This window comes from Tachysurus vachellii, chromosome 10, assembly GCF_030014155.1.
Source record: "Tachysurus vachellii isolate PV-2020 chromosome 10, HZAU_Pvac_v1, whole genome shotgun sequence".
NCBI lineage: Eukaryota > Metazoa > Chordata > Actinopteri > Siluriformes > Bagridae > Tachysurus > Tachysurus vachellii.
Genome location: NC_083469.1, coordinates 6,597,965 through 6,614,623, shown reverse-complemented (window position 1 = coordinate 6,614,623; position 16,659 = coordinate 6,597,965). Strand labels below are relative to the sequence as shown.

Below are 16,659 nucleotides of genomic sequence, written 5' to 3'. Positions count from 1 at the left end.
CTGGGTAGGTTTCTTCTGGGTTCACAAATTCCACCCATCTCCTAAAATAAACTAGAATATATGCTAAAATGCTGCTAAGTATGAATAAATGTGTGAAGTAGCATATTTCCACAAGCCCAGTGTTCCCAGGATAGACTCTGGACTCTACCAGTATGTCTTATGTTACCTATAAGTTTTCTACGTCTATCTACATGTGTGTGTGTGTGTGTGTGTGTGTGTGTTTCTCATTCTGCCTTGGATACTGTCAGGACCTTTGCTTGGACATTCAGTGTGTTTTGTGTCACGTTTGTGTACTCGTCATAATCAACTGGTTGCAATTGGACTAATTATCATGTCTATTTTGTTATTCCTGGGTTTGGGTCTGCTTTTATCCCCGCCGCCTCTGACAAATCTAAATGTCTTTGATTAAAAGCATCCACTACATAAATAAATGGAAATACAAGTAATGGCTCTCAAAGAAGAGTGAATCCATTTAGTGGAAAAAGTGTAATTAGTTGCCACGAGAAGCCAAAAACACTATTCTTGTTGGGAAAAAAAAGCTGGAGATTCACAAATGACAGCTTAAGTTTAGCAAAAGTCCAGATTGAGAGGTTTATAATGGAAACAGGGTGCTACAGTAGGTTGATGTGACAAATAGATGAATCCCAGAACTTAAAACAACCTTTCAATGCATTTCTGGTTTTTCAGACAATAGACAAAATAATTAAAAATAACATTCATTCTACAATGAAAACATTTAAACTAACATTTATAGTAATTTTCTTTCAGCAGATTTACCAGTAAAGAGCTTTTCATTTACAGAAAACTATTAAAAATCTATTCTATTGTTGTAATTTTCACAGAAATATAGTATTTAGAAAATGGTGTTTATTTGTTATCTCAGTCTCAGTGCAATGAATCACACACTAGTGGGCGTGCTGTTATTGTATACTAATGAACGACGATGTGGTGTGATGTGATGTGGCCTGATGCAAAGTGGACACACTAAAGCTGATTTATTTACAATCACTGCAAATCCTGAAGTGTTTGATTCCTCTGGCATATACAGTACTATATGCCACATCTTCTTAATGTAAAATGCTCCTTAACCTCCTTATATCCCTGAGTAGTTACTGAGTAGTTATTTTAAACTCACCAATTCTACCTGGGATCCCAGTCAACCCATTCATCTGGGATCACATATACTCACTCACTCACTCACTCATTTTCTACCGCTTATCCGAACTACCTCGGGTCACGGGGAGCCTGTGCCTATCTCAGGCGTCATCGGGCATCAAGGCAGGATACACCCTGGATGGAGTGCCAACCCATCGCAGGGCACACACACTCTCATTATCACATATACAATAAGTTGAAATATCACGCCTCGGGATTGTACGCCAGCAAACAATATACGACCAGTTATACAGAGACAATATGATAAGCACTGAAATTATTTTACTTGAAGCTGACTTGACACAGACTGACTTGTGAACTTTAACCCATACATTCACAGCATAATGTAAACTATGAATCAACAGCATTACAATGGGGCTTAATTAAGAAAACGTTTCTATTCATTGTACATGCACCATACTATCAATTTGACAGAAAATGTAGCTCTGTTTTATTCTGCACAATTCAGATATTTACCCAAACACAAGCTCCTTCAGAAGGAACCGGCTTATATATATTATATAATATTATTTATATATATCTACCGCTGTGTAAAAAATAGGTAATAAAGGTTTTGGGTGAAACATTAGACTGTTGAAACAGAGGGTGCGGCACCATAAAGTTCAGCTCAGAGCTGATAGCAGCAGGTCCTTCAAGGAAGTAAATCATTGTAGGGAAACGATATATACTGAAGAAATTAGATATATACATATACATTTTAAACATGAATATAAAACAGATATTTCTTTTCAAATTTCACATTACATAGCTTTACATCTGTATGGACTGCACAGACCTACACCAAATACACACACTTTCAATATTACATATTACATACATATATCCATCCAACTGTTTACATGCTGTTTTGCACACAGTTTTTTTGCTCTTTGCACGTGCTGTCTCACATTTCAGTCGTTTGCTGTTTTGCACAGTCCTTTACAATATCTCAGGTAACTGCTGCTATAACACTGTGTTCATTCCAGTATTTGTGCACATGTAATATTGTTGAACATACAGTATTTGCACTGGTCGGCGCTGTTTCTGTTTATTGTCCTTTGTGTATTGTCTTGTATTTTTTGTTTGCATTGTCTTTTGTCCTGCACTGTCTTTCTGCCTTGTTTGTCTTGTCCTGTCTGCCTTGTTTGTCTTGTCCTGCACTGTTTGCACCAGGTTGCACAGATACACTTTATGTATCTAAGACTTACTTACTAAGTCCTTATAGATCTGTCTTTGTTTTATGTAGCACCCTGGTCCTGGTTCCTGAACCTTCCGTTCAGTAGTTGAATGCCTTAACCACTGAGCTACCACAACCAATTAGTGTGTGTGTGTGTGTGTGTGTGTGTGTGTGTGTGTGTGTGTGTGTGTGTGTGTGTGTGTGTGTGTGCACGCATGTGTGTATGTTTTATTTCCTTTTTTAAAAATTTTTTTTTACCACTTATTTGTACAATCTGTATTTTGCATAGCTTTTATAAATTCTGTGATCTTTTATAAATTCTGTGATTCCATGACTTAATGAGTATTCAGTTGCCCAATGTGGCTTGAGATTTGATGCATTTAGAACCTGGATAACAGCTGTGAAATACATCTTGATTTAAAATAGCATTAACAAGGCCATACAGTTTCACCTGTAGGCTAATATGAATGATTCTGGACATCTGAACAGGTTCTAAGATCGTAACTGTCTGTGTGGAGTTTCACATGTTCTCACTGTGCCAGTCTTGGTTTCCTGCTAATTTTGCTTTCACCTTCCCAAAACAGGCATGGATTGACTAGTCTAATTTGCCCATTGTTTTAAATGAGTTTGTAAATGTGTATGTGCATGGTACACTATAACATACTGGCTTCTCAAACAAAACTCCTAAACACCGGTTTCACTTCTAGGAAGCAAAGAACCCTTTAGGAACCTTTTGTTTAAAAGGTTCCTAAAAATATGGAAGTGTAAGTAAAAAACAAAACAAACATAAAATACTCTAAAATAATAATAATAACTAGAATGTACATTTCCTGTAGAAAATGTGAATGGTGCTTGCTAATAATAATAATAATAATAATAATAATAAGAAGAAGAAGAAGAAGAAGAAGAAGAAGAAGAAGAAGAATTGTTATTAGTGTTATAACAACAACAACAACAACAACAACAACAACAATAATAATAATAATAATAATAATTATTATTATTATTATTATTATTGTTGTTGTTGTTAATGTTATTATTATTATAATAAATAATAAGAAGAATTGAGTTGAATAGTTGAATTGTTCATGTATTTTAATATTAGCGTGTTTAAAAGTTGAACGTTTAGTAAAAGATTAGTGACACTATAATACGTTAATATAATACATGAAATCACTCATCACTCATTACAGTTTTCTTGCTATCTTATTGCGTCCATGTTTCCCCAACCCCTTACTTCTTATTGCCACATTATTAATTATGAGCCAAAGGCAGCATGAGATTCATGTCTCGATACGCAACATGTTTTCTACACCAAAGAGCTGATATTTGCGCTTGTTGTTGTTACCAGTTTTGACCAGTAGGGGCAGCAATGTCTATGATCTTCGTAGAAGTAAAGCGATAGTTGTGTTGAACCTTGAATCGTGCGATATCTAAATGGATCATTGTTGATCTGACAAACAAACAATGTTTTAAACGTGTTGGTTAGTTAAATGAGGTAATTAATGTTTGAACAAACATAAAATGTATGCAGTTGTCTAGTATAAATGAATAGAATTGTAAATAACCACACTATTCATATGGATAAAATATTTCATTTTTAATGACATTTTATTTTAAAAGGAAATTCGTGTAAACATGTATTTTTTGCTACGTTTTAAGTACAGTTTCATAAACGTTTCTTTTAAATAGAAGAGATTAGGTTAGAGTTTGACGTCACAGTTCACGAAGCACGCTATTGGCTGTTCAGGACCGCTTACCTGCAAAGTGGGCGTGGCTCACCTGCCTGTAGGCGTGGATTTTATTAGGAACTAAGTGTTTTTTTCTCGACGTTGGCAACACGGGAGAAGTCCAGCTCTGCCCTCCGAGATCAGGACGGGGATCAACGCTCCTCATGGAGCCTATAATGTCCTGGAGCACCGACAGAGTCACCGCCTGGCTCACAGGTAACTTGTGCTTTATTCACTAAAGGCAGGTGACTCTGTGTGTCAGGGTTTAGAGCTGAGATGTGAGTGACACGGAGGGGAAGATTAAAGAGAACCGAACTCAATCCCCAGGGATGGTGTAGAGCAGGAATGAGGAAGTGATCGGGTGTGTGATCTTGTTTTATTGGGCTTGTGTTTTATAGAACACACACACACACACACACACACACACACACACACACACACACACAAACACACACACAGCGTAAAAAACTAGTAACAAAATACCTAGTACCTTTATATCATTTACTTTCTCTTTTACTAAACACACACACTTACTCACACACACACACACAGACACATTCACACACACAGTGTAAAAACTAGTAAGAAAATACCTCATACCTTTATATAACTTCCATTCTCTTTTACAACACACACACACACACACACACACACACACACACACACACACACACACAGTGTTGGGAGTTGGCCGCAGGCTCTACAGTCACTGCGAGTATCAACTAGTCCAAGACTTCCTTCGGTGCCTTATACCTCCAAGAATGTGACTAGACGTCTAAATGTACACTTTCAATGCTATAGTCTAATCTTAACCCTGTTTTTTTTTTTTTTACTCTAATGGTGCCACGAACATACTATAATACTGAAATCCATGTTTATTCCATGTTTATGCCTTTCACTCTACAGCTTAAACATTATGGCAGCTGAGTCAGCGTAAGCAGTTATATTTAATAGGAAGCTGGAAGCTTTACATCCCTCTTGATGTATTCTACTTCATTTATTTCTGTGTGCCTCGTTAACGTGTATAGTGTCCCTAAACGTCCATATTTAAAGTGAAACTACTACTTCTACTAATAATAATAGTCATATTACTCACTTTTGTTTGAAACCTGCCTTAAAACAACATTATTTTAGACACCAAGTCTAAGTCTGCCGTTATCTTCGTTCAAAAGCTCAAAAGTTTGCATCCTAGCTGACCTGCCCAAGTTAATTTGACTGTGCGTGTAAACACTGACTGAATTTGTGTAAACACTAAGAGGTAGTGTGTTTATTTAGACAAACAGACTCAAAATCATTTACAAGTGAGCAGGATCTGGAAGAAACAGCTATGACAAAAGCTGAAATGAGCTGAGAGATACTGTACATATGAGATAAAGTCAGTGATTATTATAGAGTGATGTTCAAGATAAAATGTCAGTGTTCCTATTAAAATGGCCACTGAGCGAATGTTAGTGTCAGACGATTTGGATCGAAGCATTGATTAAAAAGGTGAGCGTTTACGTGAATCGAGGCAACATTCGTAGAATATTATTGAAATAATTCAGATTTTTAAATGGATTTGCAAATGAACAGTACCAGAGATTTCAGAATAAATTCAATCATATTTTGTATTTTATCATTGCGGATTTAGTGTTGTTACGAAATATTGACTTGCATCTGTCTGAATCGTAATTGAATCATTTGTTATACTGTAAAAGATTTAATGATCTTGTCATAGATCACTATCAAAAATAGTGTATAGTCTTGTTTTTGACGCTACAGTGTGGAGGAAAAAATACTGAGATTTATTACGAATTCTGAACAAATCCTGCTTTATTAAAGTATAACAATCACCACCTGAGTATCGAGCAAATAAAATGCATAACAATTACAATCATTTTATTATTATCCACGGACAATAAAATAAACACGCTGTTATGTTATAATGCAGATTATTGTCCTTATAGATACAGTTATAACTCCAGTGAGTAGTGAAAGATTGTTGTGAGAAATACAATAAAGAGAAATAGGTTTATTAAAAGATTGTGGTGGAAAAATGAAATACAGAAATGTACATATGTATGGAATAAACCGAGTTACTGTCACCTTCCTCATAAAGTTGACTCTTTAGTGTCCTCTTATACCACAACAATTAGTCAACGCTAACAATTTGTTTATTAAGGATTCATCGTGTCAAAGGTGCGTAATAGAGCCGAGTTATGTGACGATGTGATGTTGTTGCGATATCGTTATCAATTGTTTTGCTTTTCTGCAAGAATCCCTTGCATTCTCAGGACTTCTATAAACACTCACCAGCTCTGTTTATACTCTAACATCTTGTTATGTGAGCATGCACACTGTGGTGCAGTGTCACATGGACCATATAATCAGTCCATATAATCCAGGATTGTGCGATTTGTAAAAAATCAACACAAATTCAAGCTAAAATTTTGATATCCAGAGGAATTTTTCATGTGTGTCTTCACTGGTAGGAGTTTACAAGAAGAATCCTGTGCTTGCAGTTTCACCAATTCAATTACGATTTAAAAAAAAATAAAAAATGCTTTAGCGTCATCAAGCATTTTTAGCCGCATCAATCACATTGAACATTGAATTCCATTGGACTACAACATAAACAAAGCAGTGTTTCCTGTTGTATTGTGGGAATAAATACTAGAATGAAACACATGCATAATTCTGTTAAACCGCCGTTTAAAAAAAAATACAATTCGAGCAATCACAGAATGATGAATCACAGAACGTTCCGTTCCCATCACCTCCGTAGGTTTCTACTGGGAGTCAGTCGTGTACGATTAGATGCAGAATTAAATGTGAGAATATAAATACAGCTATAGTGCGTATCGACCGTCGGTCTGTGTATTCACTCATGCTGTAGGGTCATGGTTGTGCTTTTCTGTAAAAAAAAAAAAAATCCATCTACTATACAATAATACGATCGTATCACCGTCAATGAAGCAAACAGAGGAAGAGTCTGATCTGCTCGCTTGTGCTGTACATTTAGAGTTTTCCATTTGGGAGTTTTATCATAGAAAAGACATTTTAAAAGCAAGTTTTTAATAACAATGACTCCGAAGATACTGGGTGTGTCTCAGTCAGCTCCCTAGATAGTGAATGGTGAATGAACTCACTACACTACACACTACACTACACTACACTACACTACACTACACTACACTACACTTTGGGACACTGAGGACTTCTAATTTCTTCATCACTGACTGTAAAAACACAAACATATCAAATATTTAAGTTTTATTTGTCATGAAAGTTGTTAGCTTGCTCACACACGTTGGTCATGATGCTCCGAGCAGGACTGTTGGCTAGCTAGTGGTGTAAAAAGAAAAAACCTTAAACACTTAACGCTTATTAGACTCAAACAAAGCGTGTATAGAATTTGCAAAGCGTGTATAGAAGCGTGTAGAAGGTTTCTCTGACTGTAATCATTTTAGAGCTTTTACACCAACAAACCGGGAGTCTCTGTCATTTCCAGTAAGGAACATAGTGAGCATTTATACTCCCTGGATTTGGCAGTGCATTGTGGGGTTTTTTTAGGGAGTGAAGGGTACAGGGGACAAGGAGGATTTTCAGACAGAGACACACACACACACAGACAGAGAGAAAGAGACAGATAGACTGACAGACAGACAGAGAGGGAGAACAGACAGAGAGAAAGAGAGTGGGACAGACATAAACACACAGACAGACACAGAAAAAGAGATAGACTGACATAAATAGAGAGAGAGAGAGAGAGAGAGAGAGAGAGAGAGAGAGACAGACAGACAGACAGACAGACAGATGCACAGACAGACATGCAGAAAGACATACAGACACAGAGAGAGAGAGACAGACATGCAGAAAAACAGAGAGACAGACAGATGCACAGTGAGACATGCAGACGGACAGACAGACAGACAGACAGAGAGGGAGAACAGACAGAGAGAAAGAGAGTGGGACAGACAGAAACACACAGAAAAAGAGAGACTGACAGAAATAGAAACAGAGAGAAAGAGAGAGAGAGCGACAGACAGATGCACAGACAGACATGCAGAAAAACAGACAGACAGACAGACAGAGAGACAGACAGATGCACAGTGAGACATGCAGATGGACAGACAGACAGACAGACAGACAGACAGACAGACAGAAGCTCTGAAAGTGTCTGACTCTGAGTTGCTTGAATACTGAATGAGGAGCTTACTGAGACACAGCATGGTTAACTAAATGCCAGTGACACACAATCTGAATGATAAATGATTGTTGTTTCTTCTTACATAAAGATAAAGACAAAGCTGTGTGAAACCTCTAATCATCAAATGTTGCCAGTTTTTCTTTTTTTTCTTTTTTTTATTTTAAAGTGGTATTATGATTCCTTATAGAACTTCTAGACTGCTGCCTTGGTTCTTGACTGATTATTACTTATTATTATTATTACTTATTAATTATTATTACTGATTGTTCTTCTCTGGTTATTGTGATGATATTTTTGTCAGGTAATAACACTCAGGTTCAGTCACAGGTTTTTCTCTGCTTGTGTGCAGTATTTATATTATATTAGTGTTGCTTTATCTCTTCTCTAATGTCTCTGATACTCGAACAAAGTTTCCCTTTAAAATGAAAGGAAATATTCGAGTAAAGATCAAAGTAGTTAGTCATAAAGCATCTTAACCCTTAAAGAGCTCATGAGGTCAAAAAGTGTTAGGAGTTGTGAGGAGGACTTTTAAGAGGTTTGAGTTTCTTTATCAGAGGAGAAAATGGCCGAAAGGTGAAGAGGGAGATGTAATGTGTTGTGTACAATATTTATTAATGACAGTGAGTTAAAAAGATGCTACAGATTAGATTGTGTAGGGATTATTTTTGTGACCAATCATATTAGAGATAACATCTCAGACTAATGCAGGAATGACATTCTCTCTCTCTCTCTCTCTCTCTCTCTCTCTCTCTCTCTCTCTCTCTATATATATATATATATATATATATATATATATATATATATATATATATATATATATAAATACTAGAATGAAACACATGCATAATTCTGTTAAACCGCCGTTTAAAAAAAAATACAATTCGAGCAATCACAGAACGTTCCGTTCCCATCACCTCCGTAGGTTTCTACTGGGAGTCAGTCGTGTACGATTAGATGCAGAATTAAATGTGAGAATATAAATACAGCTATAGTGCGTATCGACCGTCGGTCTGTGTATTCACTCATGCTGTAGGGTCATGGTTGTGCTTTTTATATATATATATATATATATATATATATATATATATATATATATATATATATATATATATATATATACATACACATATATATAATATATGTGTATGTATGTATATATATATAATATATGTGTATGTATATATATATATATATATATATTACATAATATTCTGCCATGATGACATTTAGATGATACACTAACATCTCCGAAACAGAGCTGAAATGACAGAGTGGCAGAAATGATATAATTTTGCTCTATGACATCTGGCTGTGTCGGAGATGTTTACATTTACATTTGTTATATTTATAACATACAGATGTTAGCGCAGCTCTAATATGATTGGTCACGAACGTAATCCCTACACGATATAGAATCAAATATCTTAACAGAGACAAAGTGAAGGTTTATAATAGACCAGATTTTAAAAGCACTCCTATTTATTATTTTATGTATTAGACAATAAATCACAGTCTTCATAAGAACGTCATACCTAGTAACAGGGTTAAGCCCCGCCTCTTCTCTAAGATAAAAGTTGTTGTGTTTTCCTTGCTCAGAGTCGCCCTGTGATTGGTCCTGAATCACTTTTAATATAAGATTCCTAGTTTGAAATATTTATGCTAATTTAGGAGCTCTCTGTGATCATTCTTAGAGTCTTTATGAATACGGGTCCAGATGTCGGCGAGCTGGGAGTTGTGTACTCCACAGTGTGTTCTCTGAGTGAAAGGCAGTTGAAAGTAATTGGACACAAATGTTTACACGGTCACTAGTCTTTAGTTGCTTTCATTCCTGAGGATAAAAAAACTTCAATCGAATTGACCTCGAAAGGAGCTTGTGCACATTTTCTATTCTGAAATATTAAGCAGGATTTTTGAGGCTGCATGTAATGCAGTAAGTGTGGGTTAAAAGAGGTAGAAGGTGAAGAAGACGACTTTGTTTGTCACAAATACAGTGCTGGGAAAATGTATTTGCCCCACGCCCCTCACCCCACCACACCCCCAAGCACACTTTGTTTAAGCAGCAGGACGATGATCCCAAACACACCAGCATTTATTATTATTATCGTTGAAAAACGGCATTTTGTATTTAATCAAGTTATCTTTGTGTAATATTAAACTTTGCTCTTTAATCTGTATCACTCAAGTGTGACAAATATGAACAATATTATACAAAGAAAAAGAAATGATCAGAAAGGGGCAAATACTTTTTCACAGCACTGTACATAACAGCACAGTGAAATTCTTGCCTTCGCATGTTCCAGCATGTTAGGAAGTCAGGGTCAGAGCACACGATCAGCCGAGATGCTGTTAGTTCCTCAGGAGCTCTCGGTTGCACAATAACACTCGACTATAAACAGCTGTAGTGAAGACATTATTTACATTGACATTATTTCCTGTCCAGTGTCACCCAAATCACCATGAGGTTCTCTTCTGAGTCTGGTTCCTCTCAAGGTTTCTTCCTCATATCGTCTCAGGGGGTTTTTCCTCACCACCATCACCTCAGGCTTGATCATTAGTAATAGATGTTAGAGATAAATACTAACTTAATTTGAAACCAAATTTTTATTCTATGTTTTTATGCTTCTGTAAAGCGATATACACAAATGGAGCACAGAGGGTTAAGGGTCTTACTCAGGAGACTGGAGAGCTTGGTGGTGCTGGGGCTTGAACCCTTGATCTTCTGATCAGATTTACTGTTTAGAATGATCCCCTTTAGGCTTTATTAACGATTACACTGTGTACTTTTGTGTATTGTTGTACTGTACCGTCTTGCACTATTTACACACATGCACTTCCTGCAGTACTGTGTAGGTCTATGTAATGTTCTTAGTTCTGTATTGTCTGCTGTAGTTCTGTGTTTTTATTGGAGGAGCATTGTGTCATTTTACTGTGGACTGCACCAGCGTTATTTATTTATTTATAAACAGATTTAACATGGAATTGTGTATTTTGTCCATAAGTTATGTGAAAAAGTTACAGGTATCACGTGTAGGTTTTGTGTCCGAATGTTGTTTTGCTGTGAAACTGAAGCCTGCGTTCTCTAACTCATTATTCAGTTCAGCAATGTTTTGTGTGTGTTGTGTGTTGTGTGCAGGTTTGGATACGTCACTGCAGCAGTACACATTTGAACAGTGGCAGTTGTGCGGGGTGGATTTGCTACAGTTATCCTCACAGCAGCTCGAACAGCTCGGCGTGCACAAGATCGGACACCAGGAGCTGATCCTCGACGCCGTAGAGAAACTCTGCACTCTGGTATCTCCTACTACATCTGTGTGTCTGTGTGTGCCCGTGTGTGTGTGTGGCCGTGTGTGTGTGTGTGCCCGTGTGTGTGTGCCCGTGTGTGCCCGTGTGTGTGTGCCCGTGTGTGTGTGCCCGTGTGTGTGTGCCCGTGTGTGTGTGTGCCCGTGTGTGTGTGCCCGTGTGTGTGTGCCCGTGTGTGTGTGCCCGTGTGTGTGTGCCCGTGTGTGTGTGCGCCCGTGTGTGTGTGCGCCCGTGTGTGTGTGCGCCCGTGTGTGTGTGCGCCCGTGTGTGTGTGTGCGCCCGTGTGTGTGTGCGCCCGTGTGTGTGTGTGCGCCCGTGTGTGTGTGTGCGCCCGTGTGTGTGTGTGCGCCCGTGTGTGTGTGCGCCCGTGTGTGTGTGCGCCCGTGTGTGTGTGTGTGCCCGTGTGTGTGTGCGCCCGTGTGTGTGTGTGCGCCCGTGTGTGTGTGTGCGCCCGGTGTGTGTGTGCGCCCGGTGTGTGTGTGCGCCCGGTGTGTGTGTGCGCCCGGTGTGTGTGTGCGCCCGGTGTGTGTGTGCGCCCGGTGTGTGTGTGCGCCCGGTGTGTGTGTGCGCCCGTGTGTGTGTGCGCCCGTGTGTGTGTGCGCCCGTGTGTGTGTGTGCGCCCGTGTGTGTGCGCCCGTGTGTGTGTGCCCGTGTGTGTGCGCCCGTGAGAGTGGGGTGGTGGTTTCAGAAACAGCTGTTTTTAACAGTTGTAGCATTTATACATGCTGGTGGATTTGCTACAGTTATCCTCACAGCAGCTCGAACAGCTCGGCGTGCACAAGATCGGACACCAGGAGCTGATCCTCGACGCCGTAGAGAAACTCTGCACTCTGGTATCTCCTACTACATCTGTGTGTCTGTGTGTGCCCGTGTGTGTGCCCGGCCGTGTGTGTGTGTGCGCCCGTGTGTGTGTGTGCGCCCGTGTGTGTGTGTGCACCCGTGTGTGTGTGTGCACCCGTGTGTGTGTGTGCGCCCGTGTGTGTGTGCGCCCGTGTGTGTGTGTGCGCCCGTGTGTGTGCGCCCGTGTGTGTGTGCCCGTGTGTGTGTGCCCGTGTGTGTGTGCCTGTGTGTGCCCGTGTGTGCCCGTGTGTGTGCCCGTGTGTGTGTCCGTGTGTGTGTCCGTGTGTGTGTGCCCATGTGTGTGTGCCCGTGTGTGTGTGCCCGTGTGTGTGTGTGCGCCCGTGTGTGTGTGTGCGCCCGTGTGTGTGTGTGCGCCCGTGTGTGTGTGTGCGCCCGTGTGTGTGAGCGCCCGTGTGTGTGAGCGCCCGTGTGTGTGTGAGCGCCCGTGTGTGTGTGAGCGCCCGTGTGTGTGTGAGCGCCCGTGTGTGTGTGTGCGCCCGTGTGTGTGTGTGCGCCCGTGTGTGTGTGTGCGCCCGTGTGTGTGTGCGCCCCGTGTGTGTGTGCGCCCCGTGTGTGTGTGCGCCCGTGTGTGTGTGCGCCCGTGTGTGTGTGCGCCCGTGTGTGTGTGCGCCCGTGTGTGTGTGCGCCCGTGTGTGTGTGCGCCCGTGTGTGTGTGTGCGCCCGTGTGTGTGCGCCCGTGTGTGTGCGCCCGTGTGTGTGTGCGCCCGTGTGTGTGTGTGCCCGTGTGTGTGTGCCCGTGTGTGTGTGTGTGCCCGTGTGTAGGTGCCCATGTGTCTGTGTGTGCCCGTGAGAGTGGGGTGGTGGTTTCAGAAACAGCTGTTTTTAACAGTTTTTAACATTTATACAATCTATCTAGTACACGATCTCTAGTCTTCATTTGTTGACATTATGTCTGTCTTAAGCTTTCACGTGTTGTGGATTCTCAGTTGCTTTTCTGCTCTCCACAGTTGCAAAAATGTGTAATTTAATTTCCCTGTCAGCTTGAACCAATCACGTGAAAGCAATCTCTTGTCTGTATTTGCATGATTCTATGCATATTGTGCTGCATGTGATTGGCTGGTTGGATATTTGTATTTAAGGAGCTGGGTTACAGGTGTTCCTATTAAAGTGGCTAGTGAATGTACAGTGTGTGCATATGTTGGAAGTAATGTTTGTGCACGTGTGTGCATAAGTCTCACAATCTAGACCTCAAGCATTCATTAGAGAATTTGGTAAGACGATTCGCCACAACGATTCGCCACAACGATTCGCCACAACGATTCGCCACAACGATTCGCCAGAATTAAAATGCCTGCCTAACAGAAACTGATACACCCCTGCCTGTCAACAACTTCTGTACTCAAAATACATTTACCTTTCTATAAAACAAAAACATTAACAACTCATTGTGTCATTTTGTTCATCAGCTTGCTTAAAACCAGCACATGGCAGATGTCCGATGCAAAGAGCCATTAAAATTTCAGCCTTCATCATTCTGAACCTTGTAGGCAGAAGAATGTATAAAACTCATCAGAATCTAATGTCTGTCATATAATTGGTGTGTGTTCGTGTGTGTTTATACAGACATATGGTCAGGCTGGGGAGAATGTGCGCAGTCTAACGGAGAAGCTGCGTGCTGTCGCTCACTCGCTGCAGATGGGTATTCAGAGTCAATGGCGTGTCAACACATACGAAGGACACACAGCCACAACTGTGCCTAATCAGGAACTACAGCTTGTACTGGATCTCATCATTGCAGCCAAGGCCCTGTATTCTCTGCTCAACAGGTACCAAACACACACACACACACACACACACACACACACACACACAGATCGCAGCCTGTCATTTTCCTGAGAAAATCAAAAGTGGAACTAAAACAGAGAGGGCAAACTTGCATGCTGCACTGACATGCTGGAATTTAAAGGTGGGGTCTCCGTTGTTTGAGAAATGCTGCAGAAAACTGCGTTGGGCCGGCAAACAAAACAAAAACAAAACTAACGTGTAGCCAGTGAGCAGAAAGGGGCGGGACTTGTCAGTATGGGCGGAGAGAGTGTTCAGTGCGCATGTGTGACATTAGCAGAAAGCGGTTTTAACTTGACATGGAGGATAAAAACAAAGAAAGAAAGTGAAGAAAGACTTACGATAAGGTAAGAAGTAGGACGTGTTAATATAGGATCAGCTTTCCAGCACTGGAGAGAACTGAAGGAGCAGGAAGTTGGCGCATATTCACAGATTGGAACTTCCCGAGTCAATAACTCAGTTACTACACGCTGTTACTACACAAATAACACCTCTTTTCTATCGTAGTAATGTAGAGACGCAGCTACAACCGTGTTTTGTGTAGTAACAGCGTTATTACTCAGGAAACTCCAATCTGTGAATATGCGGCCAACTTTACTTAAGACGCCGAGGCGCTTTTTTCCTTCTCGATAGGTGAGTAACGTTGGTTTTGCTTTGTTACACAGAACTAATATATGCCTTTGTCCTTTACATGATTATGCTTGTGTGTCATTTTTGCTTGTTTGTTTATCTGCAATCGTATTGTTCTTCCCTTCAGCTATGATAAAGACACATTTCTTTCCATTAGTTGCCTGGGTTACGTATGTATGTGTGGGCGGAGCTATCAATACAGGGGTGGGACCCATTTGGGTTAGGGGCGTGTTTGTTTTGGTGATTTTATATGTCAACATTCAAACAACGGAGACCCCACCTTTAACTTACACTTGTTTATGTGAACCTATTTTAATCATGAATAGAATAAATATTAGATACTATAACTTTTAAACAACTCTAATTAACAAACAGGGATTTATGATCTCGTCAATTCCTACTACTACCTTTTATTTATTTATTTTTTCACTTTCATTTTGACAACAGGACACACTTTACTCAGTGAGCTAGATTAACGACGATGATGAAATTTTGGTCAAAGGCCAGTTGTTTTTATATCGCATACAATGCTGTGAAAAAGTATTTGCCCTTTTCTGATTATCTCTCTGTATAATATTGTTCATATTTCTCACACTTGAGTGATACAGATTATAGAGCAAAGTTTAATATTACACAAAAATAATTTGATTAAATACAAAATATTTAATAATACTTTTTCACAGCACTGTAGAATAGTCGGTGATCTGCATAAATGAAGATGAGCAAAACAGCAATTTAGAAAAACCGAACCTGTCGTTCAGTACAGAAATTCTCTCCTCCACCACAATGAATTTTTTCTGTATCGGAAACACTAAATTATCTCGTAACTTGGGAAACTTGATGGTTCTTTGGCCGAGTGCGCGTTCTGATGATGTCACGTCATGTTTGAGTTCTTTGAGTTTTTTGATGTTGCGTTATCCTGAAGCGACTGAACTACTCAGGAGATCATTTCATCCATATTCATGCTCGCTACCGAAAGCGAAGGTGTTCCTGTTTTAAACTCGGCTCCTCATTGTCTCTTCTTCCCATTGTTTGGCCGCTCGTGTGGCTTAGGCTGCTTTGAGCCGTGAGAGGAAGTCGACACGGGCATCCTAAAAACAACATGTTCAGCTTCCGTGTTTCCTCTAATAATAATATTAATAATAATAATAATACCCAAATCCCTCATATACAGAAGGCTACAGGACCGAGATTTATTTTTGTTTCTTTCTTAAGAGCTCAAGATTTTTGGACAAGTCAGTCAGATCAGTCATGATCACATGTCCGTATGGTCTGTAAACGCATCAGGTTTGTAGAGTAGAGCACAGGCAGACAAATCAGTGAGATGGATCTCCAACCGATTTGGTCTTTGTATTTTTTTTCCATACAGACAGTGTGCAGTTTGCAACTAAAGCTCAATTTTTTTTACAAGGGATTGAAGATTTTCACACTGACACACATTTGAATTAAACAGAAAGGATTGGGGACGATTTAAATCTAAACAAAACATCCAGGTCATCATACTGGAAGTCTGCATGTCAGAAGTGTTTTGTTTTTTTTAATTTTTTTTATTATGTATTTTTTCCCTGTCTATCCAGCAGCATACAGGGTTAGTGAACGTTGTTTTCCTCCATTCTGACCACGTTGCCTCAGTTTCCTGTTAGGTCTGGGACTCATTGTGGTTGTAGCTCTTGTACTTCACCCGCCTCATGGTTTCACATCTTGTGTGATCTGAGGAGTTTTCTTCTCACCACAGAAGAAAACAGTTTTTTATTTGAGTGATCTGAAGGTTTTCTTTGTTCCTGTCCTTAGAACTGATGCTTACTGGCTGCTTATTGTTTTACTGTGTAAATTGT

The 16,659-nt window shown here is 39.9% G+C and overlaps 1 protein-coding gene across 1 annotated transcript in view; it reads left to right on the top strand.

Moving 5' to 3' along the window:
- Positions 1 to 4,156: 4,156 nt before the first annotated feature.
- The window catches only part of cnksr1 (connector enhancer of kinase suppressor of Ras 1), a 45,422-nt gene continuing 32,919 nt past the window's right edge, over positions 4,157 to 16,659 (top strand). Inside the window, exons 1-3 of the mRNA XM_060879040.1 lie at positions 4,157 to 4,278; positions 11,385 to 11,542; positions 13,976 to 14,178. Of these exons, the coding sequence (XP_060735023.1) occupies positions 4,227 to 4,278; positions 11,385 to 11,542; positions 13,976 to 14,178 (413 nt within the window). The 5' untranslated portion in view covers positions 4,157 to 4,226. The remainder of the gene's footprint in view (positions 4,279 to 11,384; positions 11,543 to 13,975; positions 14,179 to 16,659) is intronic.